The sequence below is a fragment of the Astatotilapia calliptera genome, chromosome 15 (genome assembly GCF_964374335.1).
Source record: "Astatotilapia calliptera chromosome 15, fAstCal68.1, whole genome shotgun sequence".
NCBI lineage: Eukaryota > Metazoa > Chordata > Actinopteri > Cichliformes > Cichlidae > Astatotilapia > Astatotilapia calliptera.
The window spans coordinates 3,024,887-3,039,374 of record NC_137436.1 but is presented as its reverse complement, the minus strand read 5'-3'; the positions used below and the strand labels follow the sequence as shown (position 1 = coordinate 3,039,374).

The window sequence follows — 14,488 nt, the reverse complement described above, 5'->3', positions numbered from 1 at the left end:
CCAATCACCTTCTTGTGACGTCATTCCTTTGCGACTTCGAAATACCCGCCTTCGATTATTTCGAAATACAAGTGAAGAAGCGAAAAACCGCCGCCTGTCCGCCGAATTTGAAGTCAATTTAGGATACTTTCCTTTAATAAACGGTAAGCATTATACATATGTTCCTCACTTGGCTTGCTGTTTGTTTGCTAGTGATAGGCTACTTGACGACAGCATTAGCTAACCGGTGTTCCCCAACTTTTTGGGTGTTTCGTGACCCGGGGGTTGGGTCAGGCAAAATTGCAGTAGCTTCCCTGATCATTTTACAAACATAAGTGAAGAGAATCTGGACTAAAAGGCCTAGACTTATGGTTGTGTGCTGAATCTATGACTCAAACTATCACCTGGAAACATAATTAACTGGTCCATAGCTGTGAAACTGGACATGAGTTCTTGATTCTATGGAGATTAACAGTAATCCAGAAATTTACAAATTTGTCCTGGTACATCGCGTAAATGTTGTCCCTGGGACATCGCGTAAATGTTGTCCCAGGGACATCGCGTAAATGTTGTCCCTGGGACATCGTGTAAATGTTGTCCCTGGGACATCGTGTAATTGTTGTCCCTGGGACATCGTGTAATTGTTGTCCCTGGGACATCGTGTAAATGTTGTCCCTGGGACATCGTGTAATTGTTGTCCCTGGGACATCGTGTAATTGTTGTCCCTGGGACATCGTGTAAATGTTGACCCAGGGACATCGTGTAGATGTTGTCCCTGGGACATCGTGTAAATGTTGTCCCTGGGACATCGTGTAATTGTTGTCCCTGGGACATCGTGTAATTGTTGTCCCTGGGACATCGTGTAAATGTTGACCCAGGGACATCGTGTAGATGTTGTCCCTGGGACATCGTGTAGATGTTGTCCCTGGGACATCGTGTGATAGCTTGTAAATAATGGAATGAAAATTATTGATTGTTATTAACTTGTGAAAAAGAAGTGTAACAAATCCACATGTTATGTTCTTACACCCTTACAGAAACTGTGACTCCTTCACAATGTCAGGTAAATGTCAACTCATGTTGAATAATCAACCAATCAAGCCTTTTATTATCACATGCAATGTTACACGTACAACTGCAATGAAAATTTCACCCCCTTCTGACCATACATATATTGCTTAAACATCACATTGGGAAGACAGGTCGGAAACAGTTAGGAAGGTCAGAAAACAATTTAATTAATAGATGAGGGGAGAGGAGGAGAAAAAAGAACTACAACCAGACAAAGCTCCTAGAAGACTGAAATGGATGATGGTTGCAGCATGCAAAAAGAAAACGATATCTGTTAACTACAGCATATGCTTTCTCACAGATTACCTTGTGGGAGTAGCTGGACCAAACTCTATTGGTATTTCAAGTTTGAAATCCCTGTTTGACCAGACTAACATTTCAGATGAGGTACCTCTTGACATAAAAATCCTTTTATGTTGTCATAAAACTAATGTTAAATTCTGCTTTAAATACACTTTATTGTACAATTTACTTAATGAATCGTATTCCTTAGTTCTGTTTTTATTTATATGTATTTATTTATTTGTTTTATAAGGTAATAGATGGCCTAATCTATTTGCAGTGTGAGGTATGTTGAAAAGCTTGTTTGATCATAATGACATAGCATGTTTACGTTTTTTGTAATGTATTTGAAAACATAGGTGTATTTATGTTATTTTTATAGAATTTCCCTCACATTTATCCAATACCAAGTCAAATCACTGGAAAAATTTTGGATGGGTCCACAAGAGCACAAAAGTGCATACTTTTTGAAGGTATGACTTGGACTGTGGTAACTATGTTCTTATCACAAAGGGTTTATAAGTTGCCACTATAAACAAACAGCATTTTCCAAAATTGAAGCCTTGTCTGAAGAACCTGAAAAATACCTTTCTGAAACCTTTTCTGTGTAAAGACTTGTTCAAAAGCAATGCACACAGATTAAAACATTTCTGTCTTGGCCAACTGATAAAGAACACCAAAAATTGAGTGGTGCGTGTTGAGTCTGTGGTCTTGATTTGTTTTGTACACACTATAGAAATTAATGTAAACCAAAAATGACACTTTCTATATGTTTGTGTATCTGCAGAATTAATTACAAGTCTCACCTGACAAGCTTTTGCAGTTTTGCAGTGTCATTCTTGACAGAAAAACATACTTGTCACATTCTTTTTATTTTCAGAAAAACATCTTTCAGATGTATGAGAAATTGATTGGAGCCTGTCTGGAAAACGGCAGCCACTGGACCTTGTTTGTAAGTTGCACAGATTTTGCACTCTCTCTAGTGCATGATACTTTTCAGTGTCCCTCATTAGGAAAGCTCAAGGCCCAAGCCTACCATATCCATCTTTTTACAAAACAGTTTTGTGACATACCCAAGAGGACCATAGTCTATATGAATTCATTTGGCGAGTCGGAGGTCAGAAAAAGTGCGGTGTTGAAAAACTGGAGGTAATTAATTAACATATTTAACATAACATATTTAATTTAATTGAAATCATTACCGAACGTGGTTATTGATTTCTCTATATGCTTTTTATTTGTAATAACTGCGATCTCTCAGCTCATTTGCTTCAGCAAGAGGCTGCGCTGGAGAGTGGACCTTGTCACATGTGAGCCACCCACATCAACAGGATGGGAACTCATGTGGAGTGCATGTCATAATGGTACTGAAAACTATAGCTTTAACCTATATAAGTAATGTTTACATTTTTGCCTATTCAGTTTTTAAAGCCTTAGAGGCAGGATGGTAAAATCTCAATTTTTTTTGTAGATTGAACCATTTCAGCAGTAATGCTTCGCTTTGGTTGCTCTGTTTTTGTTTTTTTTTCTCGGGGGGGGGGGTTAAAAACAAACAAACATTTCTTTGTTAATCTAATTCTTTTTGTTCTTTCTTTTTTTTTTTCTTCTTCTTCGTCAATTATTAGTTTGCCCAATCTCTCATTGATGGTAAAACACAAGTGGAGGAGTACAACACTGAAATCACAAAGCTCAGGTCCCGACTTTGCCACTACTTATTTTCCTCAATAGGTAAAGATAAAATTAGCTGCCTTCTTTTTCTCTAACATTGGAAAATGTAACTTGTACTTAAACAAATTATATTTTGCAGATCGAACTAGGAAGTGCAGTCAGTGCTGGTGTGTGATTGCAGCCAAAGACCGGGTACACTATGACATGTCCTTAGCCATATAGATTGTTTATTTAATGGACTTTGTTCATTTGCTTTTTGTTTGTTTATTTCTTCTTCTTCTTCTTTTTTTTTTTAATTCACAGGTGCAGTGCCAGAAATGTGGTGCATATAAGCACATGCGTTGTTCAAAGTCTGTTTGTGGCATCTGTATCTTCTGTGAGAGTAAGTCACAATATAACTAAACAATGTCCAAAAATGTTTAAAGTGAAAAAAATTTCGTAATTTTGCCTTTGCACACCCGGACTGTGTAATTAAAGTGGACGTTTCAAGATCCAGTTTTTACACAAAACTATTTTAGACATAACTGTGTCGTATTGTGGGGATTTCTCTTCACAATTAAATTGATATAGTGCTGTTTATATCATTCTTCTTTATGTAACAGCACAGTGCAGCACAGCAGAGGGAAAGGAGTTGTGCAGCATAGTGGGTGGCTATACAGGAGGAGCAATAGAAGTAGCCAGTGAAGAATGTCATCAGGGAAAGCATCAGGCAGCGAATGACAAAGGAAAAGTTCCTAAGGGAGAGAACATCTGCAGCAAATTGACAAGTAACAGTGAGATAGGAAGACTGACAGTCAGAGATGAAGGTACACAGACTGAAAGAGATGAAGGTACACAGACTGAAGACAACGAAAAAGAAGCAGAAGTATACGGCACAAGTCTGAGTACAGATAATGCTGCTGCTGATGATGTTGACAGGATCGATGCAGATACAGAATTCCAAACTGATTCAGAAGGAACTAGTACAGTTTACAGAGTGCATGGTCGCTTATCTGTACCAAGCTCAAAAAAGAAAACCTACACAATAACAGAAGACGAGATCAAGCGCAGAATCAACGCAGAGAACATGTCAGTTCATGTTTTCAGAGGTTTGATTGGGGTAGGTATACATTTCGTGATTTTGATGTCACCTGAAATAAATCCGGGTTACTCGTATCAATGAAGTGACAATGTGGCTGGAAATTGTGCATTTGCTGCAACATATACACAATTACACCATGTAAACAAAAGCATTTAACTTTGTGCGCGTGTGTGTGTCTCTCTCTGCTCTTTTGGTGTTTGCACTTTTTCTTTTTTAGGGCCGTAAAGCCAAACTGCCCGCAATGATTCTTGACAGGCCTAAGAAGGCCAAAACTAAAGTAAGTGTTTAGTGTTCTGAGTGAAGAGGAGGCTGGGGAGCTAGCCCTCGGGTTTGCCGGAAGATTGGCCTGCGATGTCACAACAGACATGGTCTGTAAAGGCATCGACCATTCAAGTGCTGATATGACAAAGTAAGTTAGTAAAACAATATGAAAGTTGTATCTTTTTTGGTATTATTTGTCATTTCCCCGTATTTGGGTTATTGGTGTAACATTGTTAATCTTACTTTCTAATAACAGACAGACTCTTCTCAAAATCCAACACAATCTTAAACATGAGCTGACTGATTCCTCAACCTTCAGTTTGCTGACACACACCTTTGGCCCCGCTGCACTGGATTCTGTCATTTCATTCCTGTGTGAAAAACTTGATCTTGTCTCTTAAATAATGAAACCTTTTGTGACTTTTGTTTGTTCTGTAAATCAGAATCTTGAAAATTGTTCATTGTTGTTCTAAGTTTGTGTTAACTATTTGGCAAAAATGATTGGTTCCTAATCCAAACAGCATAATGACTGTTCTAACACATATCTTAAAAATGCTACAAAGAAAGAAAATTATCACATATGTTTCAATATGAATGTAATTGTGTCACACTCGGTTTGTAGTAGCTTTCCTGTTTTATTTTGAGTTTTGGTATGTTTACACTGTTATTTTTATTTCCCGTGTGTTCGTCTTCCCTTATTAGTTTTACTGTATTTAATTAGTCTGATTTAATAACTTATAATTATTTACTTTCCAGTGTGTATATATGCTCCTCGTTTGGATTATTGTTTGTTTGAGTTCTGCCTGTCTTTTCTATTAAAGATTTGGACTATTAGTGGACCTCGTAGGTTTTTATTCTGTTCAATTGGTAATTGACTGGGTTTAATTTAGTGGCCTGGAAAACAGGCCGGAGGGGTCTGGTCATTTTAACCCCCTAAGACCCGAAATCTTCCATGGCATGCATTTTTAATTTCTCTTTGATATTTGGGCCGATTGGAACCCGATGAATGTAAAAAGAAAGAATTACCAGGTTTTGTTTTTTTTACCTAATTTTTGTTTCTGAGAAAAATGAGAGCCACATATGAGGACATTAATTTGAAATTTCGATAGAACAGTTGCAGTATAATGTCCTCATAACTGTATATCAGGCACTTGTTGATCAAGATTTAGTATTTTGGTCTAAATAACCCAAAATGTGATGTCCACATGTGGACGCCAGGCTGGAGTAAAGTGTTAGAGCTATTTATACCTATGTAAACTTTTATACACTGGTTTTTACCTGTCTTGTTTCAGAAAGGTTTAAAAGGGTAATGTCCACAGTTTATTTGTTTATTTATTTGTTTGAATTCAACATATTTTATTAAAGTAATTGAGCTTGAACACAGAAAAAACTGAATCAAATAATCATAAAATCAAATCACTTGCACTATACTGAAGTCTAATCTACTCTGAGCTAATGCCGGTTTCCAACACTAATGATCGGGTGAAGGAGAGAGATGAGGGTGTGCACGGCCACTGGTGCTCTTATCCCTGTTCTTTGTGATACAATCCAACAGGAAAGCAGTCAAACCCTTGGACATTAGCCAAGTTAACGTTCACAAATATATACACACAGAGGAACTCTGAGCCCCAATGTCAGCATTAGCACAAACATGCCACTTCATACCAAATCTCAGTGTGAGGTCAGGTGTTAGTCTCATTCCATTATTCTGGCTATATTTTCTTACTCATTACTATTAAACTTATACTTAAGACTAACTATTAACAAAATCACACTCCAATAACTCTGTTATTACACTTTGTATTTAATCATAAAAAGGCTGGATGTTGAAACCTTTTACTTCTATTTTGTATGAGCCAGGATTCTCAACAGCTGATACTCTGTCTGTATCAGCTGGTGGTGGCGCCTGTGTCCGGCAGCCTCGCCTCTGTCAGTGCGCCCCAGGGCAGCTGTGGCTACAGTGTAGCTTGCTATCGCCAGTGTGTGAATGTGTGTGTGAATGGGTGAATGACTGAATGTAGTGTAAAGCGCTTTGGGGTCCTATGGACTAGAAAAGCGCTATACAAATGCAGGCCATTTACCATGTCCAAAAAGTGACAGGTATCGTTTTATGGAGCAAAAAACTTAAGAGCGCATATTTTATAAATAATACCAACAATTACAAATGCAGACCTTTAATAGTAATAAGTAATCCTTTATTTATAATGCATAGCAATATAAAAATAGTAACATGTGAAAATATTACAATGGGCACAGATGAATTTGTATCAAAAACAGCAACCAAGCCAAAGTAATGAATAACACACATAAATAACAACTGCTTGAGAGAGCAAACAATTTCTTTTCATCTGTTCCTTGGCAGAAAGTTAAGACAGCTATTCAGCTTTAGGTTTCAATAAACAGAAGTAATGGATGCAGTCCCTTTGAAATGTCACACAAAAGTCTACTTGTGCATATACTTAGCTTTAACTCTTCTCTTTTTTGTTTTGTATTCCAAAAGGTTTTCATTTTCTCCAGAGGATGTCTCTCTTTCAGTGGTTATCGACTGTTCACATTCATTTTCACAGACTGTTGGAATGTCGATGCTGGCCGAACGTTTCTTGCTAGAATACAATGGCCTAATTTTGCGTGCATTATCTGTCGTCTTTATTTCGTACTGGCATATACTTTTGCCTACTTGTTTTGTTTTTAAGACATTTGTATGCAGTTCATCTATCATTGCAGTAATACCCTCTGGAATGAATGCCCACTGTTTAACTGTGTCTAAAACAGCATTTAGTTTTCCAACTGCATCTTCTGTGCATTTTTTGTCTGTGCTTTCAACTACAGGAGTGTCATTCAAAGTTGATAGAGGACTTTTCAGAGAGTTTTTCATTTGTTTAAAATGGCTACAAGCCACCTTCAGGCAAGCACATGTGTTATAGTGAGAGAACCTACAACAAGTGCACTGAAGTGTTTCAGCCGATGCAAAAAAACAGATTTCCAAACAAACTTGGCATTTTTATCACTTTCAAGTCCTCACAGTGTACAAAGTAATGCCTTTCTTTCACTGCAATTCTTGCCAAGGTAGAAATGTCTGTTTCCATGTTTGGATAGATGTCATTGTCAGCCTCTGCTAATTTTGCAAGTAACACTAGATGCTTGCAAAGAAGTCCTCGTAAGCCATATGTACAGTTGCAGTAGGACTCAACAGGGCAGACATCATACACCATGTCTTCTCTTGACTCAGATGGGACTTGATATGCATTAACTCCATGGCTGTTCTTGACTGTAATTTTAAGAGCCCAACCACTTTCCATCAGTCTTGAAGCAGAGTCTGAAACTTGAGACAAGGTGTCAGCAAACCTGTTTTTCATGCGGCCCACATCTTGCAGGGTTTTTATGACTGAGAAGTAGTCGTCGGCCTTCCCTAGGAGCACTTCAATCAGATCATCCAGACGCCTATTCTTGTAGCCAGATAAAAACTGGTATTTCAGGCGGTGGAAAAATCTGAAAAACAGTTATTTGAAATGATTAGTAACTGTAATTGAAGGAATTTAAAGTTTTAATCAAGACTGTATTATTTTTTTAAAAATTGGAATACCTATTGCACACGTCTTTTATAAAGGAATGCTCTGTGCCGGTTTAGCTGATTTAGGCAAATCCACCTACTCTGTTTTTTGTTGTGATAACATAAAAAACGCTGCTAGAATTTAAAGGATTTGCCTAAAACCTGTTCTGGCAATGACATGACGAACCTACTCAGTTTAGCCTCTTGGATTAAAGCATAATATCTTTTTTTCAGCAATACAATTGAATGAGGTCAAAATAATAAATCATACCTTTCAATCACATTGTTTGTTTCAGAACGAGCGTGACTGAAGCGACGGCCGTAGTCACACCACATGTGGCCAATGCCTTCCCAGTGCTTCTGAAAATACTGGCACACCAAAGGGTATTGCTTGTCTGGCAGAACTCTGCTGATGTGGCTTTAAAGTCGTCCTCCTAAGAGAATTGGATGCAACAGAATATATTTCAATCCATTTAACAGACCTATTGAAATCTTTAATATTATGTATTGAAGCCCTTTTCCTTTTATTGAATAACATTAAGAATTTTAAGTTATTAATAATATGTCGTGTTTTTGTATTAAGAAGCAATTATTTCTTCCCTTACAATGGCTATGAAGGAACACTAAACCTATAAGCATATTTGGTTTCAGCATCTGTCTGTGAAAGAATCCCACTCACAAGTTCTACTGCACAGTGGGTGACACAATGATGGTCTGCACAGCTTAAGTACTTGTTTTGATAAGCAAGATAAGAAGCCAGTTTTAGAAATTGTTTCAAAAATTTATTTTGTATCTCTCTGTAACTTTTTTTTAGCAACTGAAAGTTATTATGCTCTTAGTGTAATCAAGAAATCAAAATGTGAAATAGACAAATTACACTTACAGATGTGCAAGCTTTCAGCTTACAAAAGAAAGAAATGATTTCATTTCTCTTTTGGGTTTTAGAAAGCCCATGGACCCCGGACTCTGATTTTGAAAGCCATCGATTAACAGCCTGTGAATGTAAGAGGAAAAAAGTTAATCTGGAGAGAGAGACAGAGGGGCAGCTGTACAAAAAGCATAAAAGAAAGCTGACGTCCAAAAATAACTTTGTCACTCACTGGACAAGAGGACCTGTGCATTACAGAAATCAACCAGGCAAACATATTTTTAAATGTCAAAAAGAGCTTTGGGAAGCAGCCACCAGAAGATGAGTGCACTGTGGTCTTAAATGGATGGACATAGTCACTCAACATTTTATCCCTTTATATTCATTAACCTGAGTAGGTGAATATCACAATGAGGCAAATCATAACAACAGGACCCTGTTGTAAAAATGTGTTTCAGGTGCATCTTAGACAACGTGAAAAGAAAACAATGTGGTTTACCTGCAAGACATGGTACCAGCATAGAAGGATAGCTGACTCTGGAAAAACCTTCTGCAAAGCATTTATTTCCGCAAAGTCTTTGTCAACCATAAATGCTCTACAGAAAAAAAGAAAACACTAAATGAGATTAAACAGTATGAAAATGTTTTTGCTATCTCAAAGCACCACTTCAATGCCAAATTAAACATTTCAACTCACAAGTAGATGTATAAAATACTGCATACAGCCTATAGGAATAACTTTAACAACTGGAAAGGAAAGTTTTTTGCAGCCCATGCTGCAGCTATAGCATTAGATTCTGACATGTTATAACTTTTTTGAAAAGGAATTATTTCAAAATTAATAGCTGTCAATGTATTATTTACCTCGGGGAAGTTGGGAAATGCTCACAAACTATTCCAAGAACAGTTTCCAGGGTTTTCTGACTTTCGTTGCTGACAATAGCATAGGCCACAGGGACTCCATGCCCATGATCATCTCTTACAACAAGTGTGAATAAGGGAAATGAATACTGGTTAACGCAGTGCGTGGTGTCAACAAATACTAACTGTTTTGCATAGTTCTCCATGTTTGATTTCATTACAGGTGTCTGCAAAACAATCATTAGTTCTTGGTCAGATGTGTATGGTTGATAGAAGAGAACATGTTCTTGATGTTTTCCATTAAGTAAGGTATGTACACTTTGACTGTCTCCACAGTTAAAGTGCTTCTTCCTCATCATGCAGGTTCTAACACTGTCAATGTCACGTGGTGTGACAAAATGCTCTCTGTTGTGAAGATCTCTGTGTCCATGTTCTTTGGCCCATTTATGACATTCGGTTAGTATGATGGCTGGCTTAGTTCCAAGGGAAAGCAGTTCCTCAATCTTCCTCCTCAAATCACTGGAAATATTGTTGAAATGTGCGTCTTTTGGGTCCGAAGGATCATGCCCATCATGCTTATCATATGTACGCTGCACGATGACTGTGTGGTCTTTCCAACATTTGAGTACTTTAAATGAAACATAGGCCTTACAGCCCACTGCTCTGTAGCTGTTTCAACTTTTTTTCCCAGCTCTGATGCAGTTGAATTTGTAATAGTCTCTTTTCCTGTCTTTACCTGAGGCAACATTTAAACATTTATAATGTCCATGAAGGGTTAATGAGTTCAATTTTTCTAACACAACACTGAATGGGTCCTCCTGGCATTGTGACACATGCACACAAAGTTGTGTGTCTTTTCCAGTTCTTTTTTTTCGTCATTCAGAACACTTCTTCTAATTATGTCGTCCATTTCTGGTGGAAAAATAACGAAGGTTTAATTAGTCAATATTCATTAATTCATTTTAACTTGTTTTGGGGTTTTTTGCAATACAATGTAAATATTAAAAAAAAAAAAATAAATATATATATATATATATATATATATATATATATATATATATTGCAATATTGAACCTGGAACAACATTAATTATGATGATGTGGGAACAATGCTGACACGAGGAAATCAGATCGTCCGTGACCAATCACCTTCTTGTGACGTCATTCCTTTGTTGTCCCTGGGACATCGCGTAAATGTTGTCCCTGAGACATCGCGTAAATGTTGTCCCTGGGACATCGCGTAAATGTTGTCCCTGGGACATCGCGTAAATGTTGTCCTTGGGACATCGCGTAAATGTTGTCCTTGGGACATCATGTTAAAGTTGCCAGAGACATACCATATGAAAGTTTAGCTTCTTTTAGCCCCTGTTTGTTTTATATTATTATATATATATATTTTTTTTTAATATTATATTTAATATTTACATTGTATTGCAAAAAACCCCAAAACAAGTTAAAATGAATTAATGAATATTGACTAATTAAACCTTCGTTATTTTTCCACCAGAAATGGACGATATAATTAGAAGAAGTGTTCTCAATGACGAAAAAAAAAGAACTGGAAAAGACACACAACTTTGTGTGCATGTGTCACAATGCCAGGAGGACCCATTCAGTGTTGTGTTAGAAAAATTGAACTCATTAACCCTTCATGGACATTATAAATGTTTAAATGTTGCCTCAGGTAAAGACAGGAAAAGAGACTATTACAAATTCAACTGCATCAGAGCTGGGAAAAAAAGTTGAAACAGCTACAGAGCAGTGGGCTGTAAGGCCTATGTTTCATTTAAAGTACTCAAATGTTGGAAAGACCACACAGTCATCGTGCAGCGTACATATGATAAGCATGATGGGCATGATCCTTCGGACCCAAAAGACGCACATTTCAACAATATTTCCAGTGATTTGAGGAGGAAGATTGAGGAACTGCTTTCCCTTGGAACTAAGCCAGCCATCATACTAACCGAATGTCATAAATGGGCCAAAGAACATGGACACAGAGATCTTCACAACAGAGAGCATTTTGTCACACCACGTGACATTGACAGTGTTAGAACCTGCATGATGAGGAAGAAGCACTTTAACTGTGGAGACAGTCAAAGTGTACATACCTTACTTAATGGAAAACATCAAGAACATGTTCTCTTCTATCAACCATACACATCTGACCAAGAACTAATGATTGTTTTGCAGACACCTGTAATGAAATCAAACATGGAGAACTATGCAAAACAGTTAGTATTTGTTGACACCACGCACTGCGTTAACCAGTATTCATTTCCCTTATTCACACTTGTTGTAAGAGATGATCATGGGCATGGAGTCCCTGTGGCCTATGCTATTGTCAGCAACGAAAGTCAGAAAACCCTGGAAACTGTTCTTGGAATAGTTTGTGAGCATTTCCCAACTTCCCCGAGGTAAATAATACATTGACAGCTATTAATTTTGAAATAATTCCTTTTCAAAAAAGTTATAACATGCCAGAATCTAATGCTATAGCTGCAGCATGGGCTGCAAAAAACTTTCCTTTCCAGTTGTTAAAGTTATTCCTATAGGCTGTATGCAGTATTTTATACATCTACTTGTGAGTTGAAATGTTTAATTTGGCATTGAAGTGGTGCTTTGAGATAGCAAAAACATTTTCATACTGTTTAATCTCATTTAGTGTTTTCTTTTTTTCTGTAGAGCATTTATGGTTGACAAAGACTTTGCGGAAATAAATGCTTTGCAGAAGGTTTTTCCAGAGTCAGCTATCCTTCTATGCTGGTACCATGTCTTGCAGGTAAACCACATTGTTTTCTTTTCACGTTGTCTAAGATGCACCTGAAACACATTTTTACAACAGGGTCCTGTTGTTATGATTTGCCTCATTGTGATATTCACCTACTCAGGTTAATGAATATAAAGGGATAAAATGTTGAGTGACTATGTCCATCCATTTAAGACCACAGTGCACTCATCTTCTGGTGGCTGCTTCCCAAAGCTCTTTTTGACATTTAAAAATATGTTTGCCTGGTTGATTTCTGTAATGCACAGGTCCTCTTGTCCAGTGAGTGACAAAGTTATTTTTGGACGTCAGCTTTCTTTTATGCTTTTTGTACAGCTGCCCCTCTGTCTCTCTCTCCAGATTAACTTTTTTCCTCTTACATTCACAGGCTGTTAATCGATGGCTTTCAAAATCAGAGTCCGGGGTCCATGGGCTTTCTAAAACCCAAAAGAGAAATGAAATCATTTCTTTCTTTTGTAAGCTGAAAGCTTGCACATCTGTAAGTGTAATTTGTCTATTTCACATTTTGATTTCTTGATTACACTAAGAGCATAATAACTTTCAGTTGCTAAAAAAAAGTTACAGAGAGATACAAAATAAATTTTTGAAACAATTTCTAAAACTGGCTTCTTATCTTGCTTATCAAAACAAGTACTTAAGCTGTGCAGACCATCATTGTGTCACCCACTGTGCAGTAGAACTTGTGAGTGGGATTCTTTCACAGACAGATGCTGAAACCAAATATGCTTATAGGTTTAGTGTTCCTTCATAGCCATTGTAAGGGAAGAAATAATTGCTTCTTAATACAAAAACACGACATATTATTAATAACTTAAAATTCTTAATGTTATTCAATAAAAGGAAAAGGGCTTCAATACATAATATTAAAGATTTCAATAGGTCTGTTAAATGGATTGAAATATATTCTGTTGCATCCAATTCTCTTAGGAGGACGACTTTAAAGCCACATCAGCAGAGTTCTGCCAGACAAGCAATACCCTTTGGTGTGCCAGTATTTTCAGAAGCACTGGGAAGGCATTGGCCACATGTGGTGTGACTACGGCCGTCGCTTCAGTCACGCTCGTTCTAAAACAAACAATGTGATTGAAAGGTATGATTTATTATTTTGACCTCATTCAATTGTATTGCTGAAAAAAAGATATTATGCTTTAATCCAAGAGGCTAAACTGAGTAGGTTCGTCATGTCATTGCCAGAACAGGTTTTAGGCAAATCCTTTAAATTCTAGCAGCGTTTTTTTATGTTATCACAACAAAAAACAGAGTAGGTGGATTTGCCTAAATCAGCTAAACCGGCACAGAGCATTCCTTTATAAAAGACGTGTGCAATAGGTATTCCAATTTTTAAAAAAATAATACAGTCTTGATTAAAACTTTAAATTCCTTCAATTACAGTTACTAATCATTTCAAATAACTGTTTTTCAGATTTTTCCACCGCCTGAAATACCAGTTTTTATCTGGCTACAAGAATAGGCGTCTGGATGATCTGATTGAAGTGCTCCTAGGGAAGGCCGACGACTACTTCTCAGTCATAAAAACCCTGCAAGATGTGGGCCGCATGAAAAACAGGTTTGCTGACACCTTGTCTCAAGTTTCAGACTCTGCTTCAAGACTGATGGAAAGTGGTTGGGCTCTTAAAATTACAGTCAAGAACAGCCATGGAGTTAATGCATATCAAGTCCCATCTGAGTCAAGAGAAGACATGGTGTATGATGTCTGCCCTGTTGAGTCCTACTGCAACTGTACATATGGCTTACGAGGACTTCTTTGCAAGCATCTAGTGTTACTTGCAAAATTAGCAGAGGCTGACAATGACATCTATCCAAACATGGAAACAGACATTTCTACCTTGGCAAGAATTGCAGTGAAAGAAAGGCATTACTTTGTACACTGTGAGGACTTGAAAGTGATAAAAATGCCAAGTTTGTTCGGAAATCTGTTTTTTTGCATCGGCTGAAACACTTCAGTGCACTTGTTGTACGTTCTCTCACTATAACACATGTGCTTGCCTGAAGGTGGCTTGTAGCCATTTTAAACAAATGAAAAACTCTCTGAAAAGTCCTCTATCAACTTTGAATGACA

The 14,488-nt window shown here is 37.3% G+C and overlaps 1 protein-coding gene and 1 long non-coding RNA gene across 6 annotated transcripts; both read left to right on the top strand.

Annotated features, from left to right (window-relative positions):
* The first annotated feature begins 2 nt into the window (after positions 1–2).
* On the top strand, positions 3–5,176 carry LOC113037515 (uncharacterized). Of its 5 annotated transcripts, XM_080289901.1 has the most exons (13): positions 12–143; positions 1,017–1,042; positions 1,352–1,437; positions 1,586–1,618; positions 1,715–1,805; positions 2,213–2,284; positions 2,393–2,481; positions 2,594–2,696; positions 2,958–3,060; positions 3,140–3,192; positions 3,304–3,382; positions 4,299–4,490; positions 4,599–5,176. In XM_080289901.1, exons 5-12 carry the CDS (start codon positions 1,767–1,769, stop codon positions 4,304–4,306), a joined length of 546 nt encoding a protein of 181 aa, XP_080146027.1. In that variant the 5' UTR covers positions 12–143; positions 1,017–1,042; positions 1,352–1,437; positions 1,586–1,618; positions 1,715–1,766; the 3' UTR covers positions 4,307–4,490; positions 4,599–5,176. The 5 variants fall into 5 exon arrangements, 4 of the variants coding, with proteins under 4 accessions (XP_080146024.1, XP_080146023.1, XP_080146025.1 ...); XR_013901895.1 differs by lacking the exon at positions 1,352–1,437 and having other exon boundaries at positions 54–143; XM_080289898.1 differs by lacking the exon at positions 1,715–1,805 and having other exon boundaries at positions 3–143; positions 2,213–2,481.
* Positions 5,177–11,896: 6,720 nt separating this feature from the next.
* LOC113007075 (uncharacterized) lies at positions 11,897–13,474 on the top strand. The gene is made up of 4 exons (XR_013901897.1): positions 11,897–12,037; positions 12,306–12,402; positions 12,776–12,886; positions 13,336–13,474. It is a non-coding gene; the product is annotated as an uncharacterized LOC113007075 (long non-coding RNA).
* The last annotated feature ends 1,014 nt before the right edge of the window (positions 13,475–14,488 follow it).